This window comes from Pongo pygmaeus, chromosome 23, assembly GCF_028885625.2.
Source record: "Pongo pygmaeus isolate AG05252 chromosome 23, NHGRI_mPonPyg2-v2.0_pri, whole genome shotgun sequence".
In the NCBI taxonomy this organism is placed as follows: domain Eukaryota; kingdom Metazoa; phylum Chordata; class Mammalia; order Primates; family Hominidae; genus Pongo; species Pongo pygmaeus.
Genome location: NC_085931.1, coordinates 42,712,753 through 42,730,092, shown reverse-complemented (window position 1 = coordinate 42,730,092; position 17,340 = coordinate 42,712,753). Strand labels below are relative to the sequence as shown.

The following is a 17,340-nucleotide window of genomic DNA, read 5'->3' as shown; positions in this document are numbered from 1 at the left end:
ACAGCTAAATAGTTACAAAGCCTATTCCCAAGTGCATCTTCAAGGATCTTTACAAGAACCCCTGGGATGGCCAAAGTGGGCATGGTTATCCCATCTTACAGGTAGAGCAACAGAGGTACCTGACCAAGGACACATGGGTGACCGACACTGAGGACCACGGCTAGGAGCTCCTAGTCCAAGGCTCTCTCTTAAGCACAAACTTACCCACAGGAAAAGTGTGCATCCAGCGCCTTCTGTTGGACGTAAGCTTCATGGGCATCCGAGAGGGAGCGAAGGGGTTAATCAGTGCTCTCTGGGGCGTGTATCCACCAGGTCGAACATGCAGCATGGATTCTGCACTGCCAACGTGAAACCTCCCTGGTGCACTGGAGTCTCGCTGTGGTGGCTCCATCATGTTCTCCAGGACATCTGCCAGTTATCATGGAGTTGAGTCACAAAGAGAAACCACAGAACCACGGTGAAACCAGAGCTAGGTAGACTGATAAACCAAGGCTGACAAGAATCTTGGGCATCATAAATGTCAGGGAGTGAGAGAAATGAGCAAAATTGTCAAACTATAAAGAAATGAAATATGTTTGCATTTGTTTGCTTTTAAATACTTGGGAGAAGGGAGTTTTGGTTCTAAATTACTGGCACAATGAAGTCACAACCAAATCTGATGGGAAGGACACTGCCTGGATATCCCGAACTTTGAGTTGGAAGCAATGACTGAATGATGGGACTTGAGTTGTCTCCCTTGGGAAAGGAAAGATTATATTCTCTAAGAGGGAGGAACAATAAAAATAGCTATGTGGTCACCAGAAGGGCAGATCTTGGCAGAGCTAGTCAATGTCTTCACTATAAACCCATTTGATTTTCCTACTGGACACAAGACTCTAGTTCCCAGACCCTTTGCAATAAAGCCAAATGACTTAGTTTCGGCCAGGTAGAAATTATATGCTTCAAATCCAGGCCTGGACCACAATGATCTCCATGAATGATCTGCATTCTTTTTCCCTTTGTGGCAACCCAGGAGTCCAATGTTGATAATCATGGCATCCCAGGATGGAAGGAACCTGAGTTCCTGAATGACTGAGTGGGCTGGGACAGGAGTAAGCAATAAAATGTTATTATGTTAAAAAAATTACTGAGAAAAAAAGAATGAAGAAATGGACACCTCCAGCCTTGACCAGGCAAGGAGATGGTATGATATTTAGACTCCACCTGTCTGGCGCAATGGTAGACAGGTCCCATTATGGAGACAGAGACAGCATGCCTGAGTGGATCAAAGAACTGAAATCCACAACCAACTCTTCTTGTGTGTATCCCATGTTCATTAAGCAACCACCCAGATGAAAAAGTGGGTCCAGCAGATGCAAACTCCAAGGAATTTGTCTTGGCCATCATTATCTACCCAATGCCTAGCACAGAACCTCATACATTGTAATACTGTATTTCATTCCTCAAGTTGCTTTGCAGGAAAGAAGAGAATGTTCAGATTTCCATGAAAGTTTTACTGTTCATTGTAAATTAATGAATTGATGCTCTAACTTACAAAATAAAAAAGAACATAGTCTAGTTAGTTATTAAGGAAATAAAAGAGAAAAACCTAATAAAAAAAAAAAATGAGTATAGGCCAGGTACAGTAGCTTATTCCTATAATCCCAGCACTTTGGGAGACCAAGGTGGAAGGATCACTTGAGCCCAGGAGTTCAAGACCAGCCTGGGCAACAGATTGAGACCGTCCCTACAAAAACTTTAAAAACTAGCCAGGTGTGGTGGTGCACACCTGTAGTCCCAGCTATTTGGGAGGCTGAAGTGGGAGGATCATGTGAGCCCAGGAGGTTGAGGCTGTAGTGAGCCAATATTGTACCACTGCACTACAGCCTGGGCAACAGAGTGAGAACCTGTCTCAAAACAAACAAATAAAAGAAACCACCCATGAAACTGCTCAGGCCATCAAGGGTATGCATATATAAAAAGCCACCAAGTATATGAAAGATGTCACTTTGGCCAGGCAAGGTGGCTCACACCTATAATCCCAGCACTTTGGGAGGCTGAGGTGGGCAGATCACCTGAGGTCAGGAGTTCGAGACCAGCCTGACCAACATGGTGAAACCCCATCTCTACTAAAAATACAAAAATTAGCCAGGCGTGGTGGCAGGCACCTGTAATCACAGCTACTCAGGAGGCTGAGGCAAGAGAATTGCTTGAACCCGGGAGGCAGAGGTTGCAGTGAGCCAAGATCGCGCCATTGCACTCCAGCCTGGGGGACAAGAGTGAAACTCCATCTCAAAAAAAAGAAAGAAAGAAAGAAATATGTCACTTTACAGAAACAATGTGTACCATTTCCACATTACAATGATGGAGATAGTAGGTGGTCCCAGGCCAAACAGCGTGGCTGCACACAGGGTCAGTGGCCAAAAAAGAGTACTGAATTGTTGCTACATATGCTTAAAAATGCACAGTCATACCGAACTTAAGGGTTCAGGTGCAGATTCTCTGGTCATTGAGCATGTCCAGGTGAACAAAGCACCCAAGATGTGCTGTCTGATGTAAACAGCTCATAGTCAGATTAACCCATACACGAGTTCCCCCTGCCACACCAAGATGATCCTCATGGAAAAGGAACAAATTATTCCTAAACCAGAAGAGGACATTGCACAGAAGAAAAAGATATCCCAAGGCCAGGCAAGGTGGCTCATGCCTGTAATCCCACCACTTTGGGAGGCCGAGGTGGGTGGATCATTGGAGGCCGGGAGTTCGAGGCCAGCCTGGACAACATGGCAAAACCCCATCTCTACTAAAAAAACAAAAATTAGCTGGTGTGGTGGCGTGTGCCTGTAATCCCAGCTACTTGGGAGGCTGAGGCACGAGAATCACTTGAACCCAGGAGGCAGAGGTTGCAGTGAGCTGAGATCATGCCACTGCACCCACCCTAGCCTGGGCAACAGAGCGAGACTCTGTCTCAGAAAAAAAGAAAAGAAAAAAAAAAAAGAAAGAAACTGAAGAAACAAAAACTGATAGTATGGGAATAAATTCAGTACAAAATAAATGCAAATAAAAGTTAATTAAAAAAAAAACAGGTAAGTGAAAAAAAAAATTTTTCTTTTTTTTTTGAGATGGAGTCTCCCTCTGTCACCCAGGCTGGAGTGCAGTGGTGGAATCTCAGCTCACTGCAACCTACGCCTCCCAGGTTCAAGTGATTCTCCTGCCTCAGCCTCCTGAGTACCTGGGATTACAGGCACCTGTCACCATGCCTAGCTAATTTTTGTATTTTGAGTAGAGACAGCGTTTCACCATGTTGACCAGGCTGGTCTCAAACTTCTGGCCTCAAGTGATCCACCCGCCTTGGCCTCCCAAAGTGCTGGAATTACAGGTGCGAGCCACTGCGCCCGACCGGTAAGTGAGAAACTAAAATGCAACGTTAAGACAGAGGTTGTTTTACATATGGCACAAATGGAAATCATAAGGAAATAAACCCTTTTGACCCTAGGCCTAAGAAAAGCTTTCCATTAACATATGGAAAGGCATATAGCTAAATGACGGATGAAGAAAGGCTAAACAAAAAATAGTATAATAGAGGCAGGGTGCAGTAACATTGGTTCATGCCTGTAATCTCAGCACTTTTGGAGGCCAATGGGTGGATCCCTTGAGCCCAGGAGTTCAAGACCAGCCTGGGAATGGTAAAACCCCATCTCTACAAAAAAAATATGATAATCAGCTGGGTGTGGTGGCATGCTATAGTCCCAGTTACTTGGAGGCAGAGGTAGGAGGATCGATTGAGTCCAGGAGTTCAAGGCCGCACTGAGGTGAGCTGTGATTGCACCACTGCACTTTAGCCTGGGTGCTCTGTCGCCAAAACAAAACAAAACAAACAAAAAAAAGTAGAATATATACATAGCTAACAGCTAAAGTGATTTGTACCTACCGCACTGGCAAAGAAATAATTAAGATGTGGGATTTACACCCCACCTCTGACCAATTCTCCCACCTCCAGTCACCCTCTATATTAAGAAAGATGTCCCTGGCTCTGTCTGTGCTTCAGCACTCTTACCTCGAGTGCTGGTATATCCCAAGGAGCTGCTGACTTCATACTGGTGCAAGTGGGGGTGTGGGATCATCAGGATGTTGGCGCTCTTGCCTAGGGAGCTGTCGTCAGAAGCCTGGCTCCTCACTTCCTCAGTGGGCAGTGTGCGACTTGGTAGGGAAGGGCTGGATGAAACATCACAGGAGCTGGCACTCTTTCGACTGTGACTCTCTCGCTCTCGCACAGACCTGCCAGGCAAGAGACAAAAAGTTACCATCAAGCGAGGGATGCTGTCCTACCTTGAGTTAAAACTAAAACCCATCACCAACCCAAGTCACATGGGAACCCAATAACAAAAATCCCCAGTGTGATCTACAAGTAGGAAACCTGTATGCGGTACTTCACCCTTAACAGCTTGAGATGTTATATAAGAGAGGGGGGAAATGACAGACATTATGCAACCAAAGTCCTAGGATCATAGTTGTAAAGAAAAGACTGCTTCAGGCTGACCCCACCTGACCCCACTGATTAATCTCACGTCACTAAATACAGAATGAGAAGAGAGGTATGATGTGATGTGGGAGAAAGTACACAATGCCCGAGAAGTCTACTTGCCCTCAAATTTGAATCTAAATCTAATCAAGCTCCAGAGATAATTGCCAGTTTACAGGGAATTTGCAGAATAGAGGCAAACTGAAACACTACAAGACAACAATCAGCCAAATGTAGAAAGCAAGAGATTCTACTGTCACGCACACACACAAAAGGCATTATAACCAAATGCAAAAACTGGATCTTGTTTAGGTCCCATTTCAAACTAACTGCAAAAGCACATTTTTGAGGCAATTCAGAAAACTGAGTATGCACTGGCTATTAGAGGGCATGTAGGGATTAGTGTTAATTTTGTTACCAATGATAATGGTACTGTGATGATTTTTTTTTTAATTCTTATTTGTTGAAACGTATACTAATCAGCTTTGTGCCAGGCTGGGTGACACTAAATAAATAAATAACATGTAAAAAAAGAAAGAAGCTTATGCTGAAGTATGTACTATTGAAAAAAAAATAGAGGCTGCCTGGGATTTGTTTTGTTTGTTTGTTTTTGTGAGACGGAGTCTCACTCTGTCACCCAGACTGGAGCGCAGTGGCGCGATCTCAGCTCACTGCAGCCTCCACATCCTGGGTTCAAGTGATTTTCCTGCCTCAGTCTCCCCAGTAGCTGAGATTACAGGCGCCCGCCACCACACCTGGGTACTTTTTCTGTATTTTTAGTAGAGACGGGGTTTCACCATGTTGGCCAGGCTGGTCTCAAACTCCTGAACTCAAGTGATCTACCTGCCTTGGCCTCCCAAAGTGCTGGGATTACAGGCGTGAGCCACTGTGCCCGGCCAGTTCTGGGATTTGTTTTTAAAATATTCCATCCAAAATTTAAATGTGGGAGAGGTCATGAAACAAGGCTGACAACATGGTGATAACTGTTCATGATACTATTCTCTATCTGAGCATGTCTGAATATTTCCTAATAAAAGTTTATATATATATATATATATATATATCCTTATTAAAACATAAAATTCCCTAAGGGGAAAACCTCTAAAAGCAACAGGAAGAAAGATCAAAAAGAGAGAAGCCCTATAGAGAAGCAAAAGCTCAGAATGAAAGAGGAAGCCCACCAAGAGAGCTGCCCTTCTGGCATCAGAGCTGCTCCCTTTCCTCCTGGAAGGATTTCTTTAGTAAGAGCTTAAACGGAGCCTGAAAACAGATTCCAAGTGCTGACTACATGTTTGTTCTTTCCACAGTAAGTATTTAAACACAAGTATATGCTTAGCCATGTGTGAAGGTAGCACCAATTAAGACACAATTTGTGCCTTCAGAGACCACATAACCTGGGTACCACCAGGTCTTGTCATCTTTGATTAGAAAAAGAAAACCAATCTTGAACTATGAGAGCATTTTTAAAGACTACAAAGAAAAGCCCCTAAGTAGCTCTTACTGAGCCCCTAAGCAGCATCCACACATAGGAGAGAGGCTGCTGACAGCACTTAATTCTGAACTCTAAGCATTCTCAGGTAGGACTGGATGAGAGAAAAGGACAGAAAACAATCATGTGGTCACTCTAAGTTCATTTACCACAAAATTAAGAGACATAATATTCTTCCACTCAGTTGCGCTTAAAGCTACAGAGTTAAGAAATCTGGCCAGGCGCAGTGGCTCACACCTATAATCTCAGCACTTTTGGAGGCCAAGGTGGGTGGATCACCTGGGGTCAGGAGTTCAAGACCAGCCTGACCAACATTGAGAAACCCCATCTCTACTAAAAATACAAAATTAGCCAGGTGTGGTGGCACATGCCTGTAATCCCAGCTACTCGGGAGGCTGAGGCACAAGAATCGTTTGAACCTGGAAGGCGGAGGTTGTGGTGAGCTGAGATTACGCCATTGCACTCCAGCCTGGGCAACAACAGCAAAAATCCATCTCAAAAAAAAAAAAAAAAGAAAGAAATCTGGAAAATTGGCCAGGCGCAGTGGCTCACGCTTGTAATCCCAGCACTTTGGGAGGCCGAGGTGTGAGGATCATGAGATCAGGAGATCGAGACCATCCTGGCTAACACGGTGAAACCCCGTCTCTACTAAAAATACAAAAAATTAGCCGGGCGTGGTGGTGGGAGCCTGTAGTCCCAGCTATTCGGGAGGCTAAGGCAGGAGAATGGCGTGAAGCTGGGAGGCAGAGCTTGCAGTGAGCCGAGATCGCGCCACTACACTCCAGCCTGGGCAACAGAGTGAGACTCTGTCTCAAAAAAAAAAAAAAAAAAAAAAAAGAAATATGGAAAATTGATTCACAGTATTTGGTACACAGGGAAAAAAATATAAGCTAGAGCTGTTTCACACATTCACGAAGAAAGGAAGTCAACATAAATAATATAAACATAAGCATAAAATCCAAGATGAGGCCGGGTGCAGTGGCTCATTCTGTAATCCCAGCACTTTGGGAAGCCAAGGCAGGTGGACCACTTGAAGTCAGGAGTTTGAGACTAGCCTGGCCAACACAGTGAAACCCTGTCTCTACTAAAAAATATAAAAATTAGCCAAGTGTGGTGGTGCACGCCTGTAGTCCCAGTTACTTGGGAGGCTGAGGCATGAGAATCGCTTGAACCCAGGAGGAAGAGGCTGCAGTGAGACGAGATTGCACCACTGCACTCCAGCCTAGGAGACAGGGCAAGACGCCATCTTAAAAAAAAAAAAAAAAAAAATTCCGCCAAGACTATAAAGTATTTGAAGAAAATATGAAATATACATCTGTAACTCTGGGGTAGAGAGTGTTTTCTTACACAAGACCCAGAAATGAATAGATGAGTAAATCTAACTATATCACAATTAAAAACTACTACATGGCTGAGTGCAGTGGCTCATGCCTATAATCTCAGCACTTTCGGAGACTAAGGCAGGAGGATGGCTTCAGCCAGGAGTTTGAGACCAGCCTGGCAATATGTGAGACCTCATCTCTACAAAAAATTAAAAACCAGCTGGACATGATGGTGCATGCCTGTAGTCTCGGCTACTTGGGAGGCAGAGGCAAGAGGATCGCTTGAGCCCAGGAGGCAGAGGTTACAGTGAGCTGTCATTGTGACACTGCACTACAGCCTGGGTGACAGAAGGAGGTCCTGTCTCAAAAAAAAAAAACAACTACCATATGACCAAAACACCACAGAGCAAATTTTTAAAAGCAGGACTTAAAGAAAGAAAAGTTCATGCCCACTCAGAATAAAACTTAAAAGAAACGCTGTGTCCAAGGATAGAGCCAGCCCAATGAGAGGAAGATTCTGGAATTTGTGAATTGTTTCCCTTGGCTCAGAAAAGCATAAGAACCAGCCAGCCACGGTGGCTCACACCTGTAATCCCAGCACTTTGGGAGGCCGAGGCAGGAGGATCACTTGGGGCCAGAAGTTCAAGACCAGCCTGGCCACAATGTCGAAACCCCATCTCTACAAAAAATACAAATATTAGCCGGGTATGGTGGCGCGTGCCTTGAATCCCAGCTACTCAGGAGGCTGAGGCAGGAGAATCGCTTGAACCCAGGAGGCGGAAGTTGCAGTGAGCCGAGACTGTGTCATTGCACTCCAGCCTGGGTGACACAGTGAGACTCCGTCTCAAAAAACAAAACAAGCCAGGCACAGTGGCTCACACCTCTAATCCTAGCACTTTGGGAAGTTGAGGCAGGCAGATCACCTGAGGTCAGGAGTTCGAGACCAGCCTGACCAACATGGAAAAACCCCATCTCTACTAAAAATACAAAATTAGCCAGGTGTGATGGCGCATGCCTGTAATCCCAGCAACTTGGGAAGCTGAGAATCGCTTGAACCCGGGAGGTGAAGATTGTGGTGAGCTGAGATCGCACCATTGCACTCAAGCCTGGGCAACAAGAGCGAAACTCCATCTCAAAAAAACAAAACAAAACAAACAAAAAAACCAAAACGAAACAAAACAAAACAAAACAAGATTTTCAAGGTTGCTCTCTTAGAGGTCGCTACTGAACTTCAGGTTTTCCTACACAATTTTTATATGCACCCCCAAGTGAATCTGGCAGAAAACCTGCAGGTGGCGAGGCACTGGGCCCGGGATGGGCCGGGCAGCCTGAACACTTGAGCGTCATAGGCGTCATAATCCACTTGGATGGGAAGGGCATTCTCAGATTCTTTTGGACTCCCAAGAGCTGAAATACACAAATAAAAATTGTCATCAAATACATTTCAAACAGACGCCTGAGAGCTGAAATACACAAATAATATAAATTGTCATCCAAATACATTTCAAACAGAGACCTTCAGATAATCTTCACCAAAATCTGCAAGGCACAGGTGATCACCCTCTCCCCTTGAAAAAATGGGATAACAACCTATTCATCAAGTTGAGACTAAATGACGTATATGTCAAAGCAGTATAGAAATAGTATAGCACTAAATAAAGGCAAGGTGTGGGTAGCATTTCATCCTTTTGTGACCTTTCTTAAAATAAATCATCTTAATATGTTTAGTAGTTTAAAACTTTCTACCTGATCCCTACAAATGGCCTATGGAAAAGAAAAACAAGGTTTTTTCATTTTGCAGATGATGGGAAAAAATATAAGGTAATTAAGGGATCCTGCAAACATGACACAAAGGGAACTCAGGTCTCCTGACTTTTCCATAAACTTTTTATGGGACTTCACATAGTTTTGTTGTCATGGGTTAGCTGATGCTTTTTTTTTTTGAGATGGAGTCTTGCTCTGTCGCCCAGGCTGGAGTGCAATGGCGTGATCTCGGCTCACTGCAACCTCTGCCTCCCGGGTTCAAGTGATTCTCCTGCCTCAGCCTCCAGAGTAGCTGGGATTACAGGCACCTGCCATCATGCCTGGCTAATTTTTTTTGTATTTTTGTAGAGACGGGGTTTTACCATGTTGGCAAGGCTGGTCTTGAACTCCTGACCTCAGGTGATCCACCTACCTTGGCCTCCCAAAGTGCTGGGATTATAGGCATGAGCCACTGCACCCGGCCAGCTGACTCTCTTTTTGAAAGCAATAAAAAAAAATCTCAAAAAATACTCACATGTATCACGGCCATTTTTTGCTTTCTCAGAGGCGGGCTGAAAAATTAAATAGATAATTAATCACTCCTTCCTTCGCTAGAACAGAACTTATCACAAGGCACGGTATATATGTGCTGCTCCCAGGGAAGACAGCCTGTAACTGACGGAAAGGCAGGAGCTAACATCTGACACCTACCTACCACGGTCCTTTATTCCCATATCACATCTTGTTGACTCTCACAACCCTGTCCAGTGGGGGAATGGACTCCCCCTTACAAGTGGGGATATTCAATTGCAGAGAGAATAAGGGACTTTACCCAAAGCCACACATTCAGCAGGTGGCAGAGCCAAAATTCAAGACCCGATCTTTGGATTCTTGGTCAATCCACTGTTGTGTTTGTCCCACCTGACCCAAATGCTGCATGCTTCCCCCTTCACTACGGTGCTGTCACCTCTCTGCCTACACCTACCAGAGCTGAGCACTCTGTATATCACCCAATTTGCTGAAATCAAGTACAAGGGTAGAGGAAAAAAACTAATAGAGCTATCACTTTTTACATTTTCTTAAAAATCTTTTTCAGATTAAATAAATAAATAAAGGCCAGGCACAGTGGTTCACGGATGTAATCCCGGCACCTTGGGAGCCCAAGGCGGGAGGACTGCTTGGGCCCAGGAGTTTGAGACTAGCCTGAGCAACATAGTGAGACCCTATCTCTATTTATATATATATTTTTAATCTTTCAGGACCCTGAAAACTTTCACAACAATACTAACTCTTGCTTCTTTAAAATGATCATGGTAGCCGAGTACAATGGCTCATGCCTGTAATCCCAGCACTTTGGGAAGCCGAGACAGGTAGATCACCTGAGGCTGTCAGAAGTACCAGCCTGGCCAACATGGTGAAACACCGTATCTACTAAAAATACAAAAATTAGCTGGGCGTGGCGGCTCACACCTGTAATCCCAGCACTTTGGGAGGTCAAGATGGATCACCTGAGGTCAGGAGTTCAAGACCAGCCTGGCCAACATGGTGAAACCTCATCTCTACTAAAAATACAAAAAATTAGCTGGGCGTGGTGGCGGGCACCTGTAATCGCAGCTTCTCTGAAGGCTGAGGCAGGAGAATCACGTGAACCCAGGAGGTGGAGGTTGCAGTGAGCCAAGATCGTGCCATTGCACTCCAGCCTGGGAGACAGAGTAAAACTCTATCTCAAAAATAATAAAAAATAAAAAAAATACAAAAATTAGCTGGACATGGTGGCGCACACCTGTAATCCCAGCTACTTGGGAGGCTGAGACAGGAGAATCACTTGAACCCTGGAGGCAGAGGTTATAGTGAGCCAAGATCGCACCACTGAACTCCAGCCTGGGCCACAGAGAGAGACTCCATCACAAAAAAAAAAAAAAAAAAAAAAAAAAAAAAAAATTAGACAGGCATGGTGGCATGCGCCTGTAGTCCTAGCTACTGGGGAGGCTGGGCCACGAAAACTGATTGAACCCAGAAGGCAGAGGTTGTGGTGAGCCGAGATCCCACCGCTACACTGGGCATGACAGAGCGAGACTCTGTCTCAAAAAAATAAAATAAAATAATCATGGTGCAGAGAAGTTTTTCCATGTTCTACTTTGCTGAGAATGCTTGTGGTGAAGGCAAGAGAGGCCCTTGCTAGACAGAATCCCATCTCCTAGCACTTCACTATCTGACATGGCTTATGTCAGGAGTCCTCAGATCGCTCCAAATTAGTATTTCCCTTATTAGAAAAGTAACATTAACAGCCCTCCCCCCTAAAAAAAGAAAAGGGAAGAAGTAGCCCTGACACACAGCCACAAATGGAGCAACGCTCAGTGAATTCAGCTCTACTAGGAAAGGGCAGACAGGTGAGAGCACTCGGGTGTGGGGCCTACAAACCTAACAGCCTGCTTTTCTTCTCACAGTACATCAAAACCACTTGTTCGAGTTCTGGCTGGGTGCAGTGGCTCACGCCTATAATCCCAGCACTTCGGGAGGCTGAGGCGGGTGAGTCACTTGAAATTAAGAGTTTGAGACAACCCTGGCCAACATGTGAAACCCTGTCTCCACTAAAAATACAAAAATTAGGCTGGGTGTGGTGGCGGGTGCCTGTAATCCCAGCTACTTGGGAGGCTAGGGCAAGAGAATTGCTTGAACCTGGGAGGCAGAGGTTGGAGTAAGCCAAGATCACACAACTGCACTCCAGCTTGGGAGACAGAGCAAGATTCCATCTCAAAAAAACAAACAACAACAACAACAACAACAAACACTTGTTAAAATTCTTAAAACTTGCATTTTTGTCAGTTGCAAATATATTCCATCAAGTGGATATTTCATAGTTCAGCCATTGATCTATTGTTTTCAACTTCTCACAATTATAAATAAAACTAAACCAGATGTATTTGCATATTATCACTTCAATTATTTCCTTACACCACGTGCCCCAAAATGGAAGGGCCCGGTCAAATAGCATAAACATTTGCTCTCAATACACATGGCTGAAATGCTTTGCAAAAGTATGGTACACCAACCAGGTACTCAAGTGTCAATTTCACCACACTTTTTGTAGCATGTGATATAATTATTAATATATTTTAAACCTCTTTGGAAAGAAGAAAACAAGAATTCCCATTCTTGTTACAATTTTCATTTATTTTCTCGGTTTGTTTGTTTCCACAGACAAGATCTCACTTAGTCACCCAGGTTAGCATGCAATGGCGCAATTATAGCTCACCACAGCGATGGATTCCTGGGCTCGGGCAATCTTACCATTTTAGCCTCCCAAGTAGCTGGGACTACAGGTATGCGCCACCACACCTGGCTAATTCTTTTTTAGTTTTTGTAGAAATGGGGTCTCACTATATTTGTTGCCCAGATTGGTCTCAAACTCCTGGCTTCAAACAATCCTCCTTTCTCAGCCACCCAAAGCACTGGGGTTACAGGCAAGAGCCACTGCACTCAGCCAGAATTTTCATTTCTTTATACTAAGATCTGACCTTTTTATCATATTTCCCCTTTGCTGCAATGCATATCTGCATCTTTGTCTTTATCCCCACTGGTATCTGAGTGGCTTCAACATCTGAATAAAAGCCAGGTCACAATAAAACGAACTCTTAAACAAACAAACAAAAAATGAACTCTTAGTCTTGGTCATATTTTTATCAAAGGTATTTCACGCAGTCTGGCCTTGGCCTTGTTACTTATTTATCTAATGTATAAAGTTATAAAGTTTGGGGATGAATTTCTTAACCCTGTTCATGGCCATTGGGAAAGATGAGGGTATCTCAGGACTAAAATAACCCTATCAATGTGTGACAGTCCACAAAGGCTCTCTGCTGATTAATGAAATCTACCTTCTTGGCTGAGCAGAATGGCTCATGTCTGTAATCCCAACACTTTGGGAGGCTGAAACAGGAGGATGGCTTGAGTCCAGGAGCTCAAGATAAGACTGGATGGACCACATAGTAAGACCCCGTCTTAACAAAAATAAAAACCTACCTTCTTTCCTGCCAGTTTTATTCGTGGGGTGAAACTATTACAAAAGAGCTGGCTTTTGGATGTGTAGAAACTGTAAAAGAAACAAACAGAGTCATTAATCTAAATCCCCTTTATTTTAACACTCAAAACACAGTTAAAATACTAGGCATGGACCAGCCTTCCTGACATGGACTTTGTTCTCAGCTTCACTGATCTTCCCAATTTTAACTTCTTTTACAAGAATTCACTACAAAACATTAGTTATGTTTTGTTTTTTGGTAGAGACAGAGTCTGGCTACACTGACCAAAATGGTTTCAAACTCCTGGGCTCAAGCGTTCCTCCCACCTCAGCATCCCAAAGTGCTGGGATTACAGGCATGAGCCACTGTGTCTGGCCTGAAATTGCTACTTTTGTAGGTCAAAAACAGTCTAATATCATGATATCAAATAGTATAAACTAGTAGCTGCAGCTTTGCCATGAACTTGCTGTTCAAGACCAGGCTGGTCAACACAGTGAAACCCCGTTTCTACTAAAAATACAAAAATTAGCTGGGCGTGGTGGCAGGCACCTGTAATCCCAACTACTCAGGAGGCTGAGGCAAGAGAATCACTTGAACCCGGGTGGTGGAGGTTGCAGTGAGCCAAGATCGTGCCACTGCACTCCAGCCTGGGTGACAGAGTGAGACTCCGTCTTAAAAAAAAAAAAAAAAAAAAGAAAGAAAGAAAGACAACCCTGAGAAGGATAGAATGCTCTGGAAGCACTGAAGAAAAAGTGGCTATTAGCTATCAGGGCAGCACAGGAGGAATTCATAAAAGAGAGATGCTGGAGTTGAATCTTGGAAGAAAATAGGCATTTTCAGGAGAAAGGCAGGTGGAATAAGATTAGTGTCATAGTTCAAAAAGATGAGGCACTGGCACTGGCAGAGGGATGAGAAAAGCCATCCCTGAGCTGGAATCAGCAGGATTCCATGTAAAGAGGCACGGGGACTTCTCTAGAGCTGAAGGAGGTCAGGCACAAATGTTGGTCTTCTACGGTCTGTGGGAGTTGGGAATAGAAGGACATGGGAACAGCAGTGGAAGTAAGTCCTTCAAAATTTGTTTTCATTCTTTTTCACCATAGACTGTTCCTATGATACTGCTACTGCTTTGTGTGTACAGAGCTTTGAGCAAATGTTAGAACTTGGTTTCCACATTTTCTTAACAAAAGGTTTAGTGCCGTAATAAGAACTTAACAGATTTAAAGAAAAATGGCAAGGAAGCTGTTCATAACGCTTATCACCTACTACTGATCGAGATCGCACCCACCTGTGGTTTATCCAGTGAGGGATATTATAGTCATCGCCCAGACGAGAATCCCGGGGAGCACTCCGATTATGGAGCTGCAAGGAGAAAAATGAGAGCACAGATAAGCTACAGAACAAGTAGGTTTTGGAACTGCTCTAACTTTTCTGTTTTTCAGGTTTTAAAAAAAAATTTTTTAGGGCTGAGCGCTGTGGGTCACACCTGTAATCCCAGCACTTTGGGAGGCCAAGGTGGGCGGATCACCTGTGGTCAGGTGTTCAAGACCAGCCTGGCCAACATGGTGAAACCCTGTCTCTACTAAAAATACAAAAACTAGCCAGGCGTGGTGGCAGGCACCTGTAATCGCAGCTACTCGGGAGGCTGAGGCAGGAGAACTGATTGAACCTGGGAGGCAGAGGTTGCAGTGAGCCAAGATCGCACCATTGCACTCCAGCCTGGGGGACAAGAACAAGACATCGTCTCAAAAATAATAATAATAATAACTTTTTTAGAGATAGAGTCTTGCTTTGCTGCCCAGGCTGGAGTGCAGTGGTTATTCATAGGCATGTTCATAGCAAACTATACCGAAACTCCTAGGCTCAAGGGATCTTCCCACTTCAGCCTCTCGAGGAAGTGGGACTATAAGCGCATGCCACAGCGTCTGGAATTTTTCTCTTTCTAACTATACTCCAACTGGCCTTTAGTAAACAAATCCAAAATCTAATTACCTTGAACAATGGGACAGCATGTAACGGTTGTTCTCCCATGCACACCAAGTCCACACCAATTCCTAAAAAAAGAAAAGACAAAAAGAGTTGTGGGGAGGGAATGGCAGAGACAAGCGTCCCTATCTATAAGTCATGTTATTTAACTGGGTAGTAGGCAAAGTTAACTTACCATTGTATGATTTATAACCTCATAGTGCTGCCTATGCAACAAAGAAGTAAATACATTCATTTTGTCTGTTTCCTCTTTTCCAAGTGCCCTACTAACATGTCACTATTCAGTGCTTGACAATTAGCCTTTGACTGTCCTACAGGTCATGACTTGTTTAAAAACAGACAACCAAGCTTCCATGTCTAAATTTTTAAGGTCAGAAAGGAATAGTAACTTTGTAATATCTCAGTAAAAAGTAAAACAATCCACATCACTTAACAGAGCTTCTTTAGTGGCATCAGGATTTACTTGCCAAATTCCCTTTTTTTTTTTTTTTTTTTTGACAGCCTCGCTCTGCTGCCCAGGCTGATGTGCAGTGGCGTGAGATCACGGGTCACTGCAACCTCCACCTCCTGAGTTCAAGCAATTCTACTGCCTCAGTGTCCCAACTCCACCTTGTTGATGAAACAAATCAAATTGGGGGGTGTGGGGCTGAGTTGGGGATACAAGGCACATCATGGAGGAAGGGCTGGACTAGATTATCTGATAGTGCATCTGAAAATGGGCTGACAGCGGCTGGGTATGGCGGCTCATGCCTGTAATCCTAGCACTTTGGGAGGCCAAGACGGGCGGATCATGAGATCAGGAGATCGAGACCATCCTGGCTAACACGGAGAAGCCCCATCTCTACTAAAAATACAAAAAAATTAGCCGGGCGTGGTGGCGGATGCCTGTAGTCCCAGCTACTTGGGAGGCTGAGGCAGGAGAATAGCATGAACCCAGGAGGCGGAGCTTGCAGTGAGCCGAAATCATGCCACTGCACTCCAGCCTGGGAGACAGGGCGAGACTCCGTCTAAAAAAAAAAAAGAAAGAAAGAAAATGGGCTGACGGCACATGAGTCCCTTGAAATCATCCCTCCAGGAAGGCTTCTCTAGTGCCAAATATGTTTGGGGAATTCAGAGTACCCTGATACAACCTTTAGAGAAAAACAACCTACACTAACATATTAAAAACTGAGGAAGACCTGTCATTATGGAACCTGCTTATCTTTGCATGACCCAGCATTTCCCAAACTGATTTGACCATGAAACTTTAGCACCTGACACCTATTGACATCCACAGACGTTGTGACACACAGAACACTATGTAGAGCTCCTCACACTCTAAGAAGTCGGTGAAGCTCACAGTTCTAAGGGGAAATCAGGCTAGGAACATGTGGAGACAGGGCACAAACCAGAGAGCATTACCATTATCTATCATCCGCTGCTTGGTCAGGATCATGAGTAGGCGGTCCACTTCAAAGACACCCACCCCGGGCGTGATCACCACTGACATCTGCCCGGTTCGGTCAAAGTTGCGGTTGATGTAGTGCTTATCAAACACTAGAAATAAAACAAAAATTCCACAATAATGATGTTACAGCTTTTAGAACCCTGTCACAGACAAGCATCTCTACACTCTCAGAGCATTCTGCCCATATTTTTATTACAGCAACTGCCACATTCTAGTTAAATGTATACGCATCTGTCTTTTCTCTTCCATATTAAGAACTACTTGACCACAGGAATAAGTCGCTGTCACCTTTGTTAATACCCCTCATTGATGCCTCATACTTGCCCTATGCAGCCTTAAATGCTCAAATTTCATGCTGTGAGGGCTGGGTACGGTGGCTCATGCCTGTAATCCCAGTACTTTGGGAGGCCAAGGCAGGTGGATCACTTGAAATCAGGAGTTTGAGACCAGCCTGGCCAACATGGTGAAACTCCATCTCTACCAAAAAATACAAAAATTAGCCAGGCATGGTGGTGTGCACCTGTAATCCCAGCTATGTGGGAGGCTGAGATGGAAGAATCACTTGAACCCAGGAGGCAGAGGCGCAGTGAGCCAAGATCGTGCCACTGCATTCCAGCCTGGGCAACAGAGCAAGACCCTGTCTCAAAAAAAAAAATAAATAAATAAATAATTCATGCTGTTAATTTAAATCATCCATAAATGAGTCTGTAGTAAAACTTTGATTATATTATATTATATATTATATATTATTTTAATATTATATATATTAATTATATAATTAGATTATATTCGTATTAATTTAAGACACTATTTAAAAGAGTAGACCAAAATCTTGG

At 44.1% G+C, this 17,340-nt stretch overlaps 1 protein-coding gene across 18 annotated transcripts in view; it reads right to left on the bottom strand.

Moving 5' to 3' along the window:
- Nucleotides 1-17,340, bottom strand: part of DEPDC5 (DEP domain containing 5, GATOR1 subcomplex subunit) — a 161,697-nt gene that overhangs the window by 95,694 nt on the left and 48,663 nt on the right. For all 18 annotated transcript variants that reach the window (XR_010125950.1, XM_063663209.1, XM_054470437.2 and 15 more), the window contains exons 15-22: nt 16,459-16,593; nt 15,064-15,125; nt 14,360-14,433; nt 13,076-13,145; nt 9,591-9,627; nt 8,599-8,719; nt 4,037-4,257; nt 205-408 (exon numbers count right to left, since the gene is read on the bottom strand). Coding sequence is in view for 17 of the 18 variants with exons in the window: in XM_063663209.1 (XP_063519279.1) it covers nt 205-408; nt 4,037-4,257; nt 8,599-8,719; nt 9,591-9,627; nt 13,076-13,145; nt 14,360-14,433; nt 15,064-15,125; nt 16,459-16,593 (924 nt within the window). In the remaining variant the exon portion in view is untranslated. The remainder of the gene's footprint in view (nt 1-204; nt 409-4,036; nt 4,258-8,598; nt 8,720-9,590; nt 9,628-13,075; nt 13,146-14,359; nt 14,434-15,063; nt 15,126-16,458; nt 16,594-17,340) is intronic.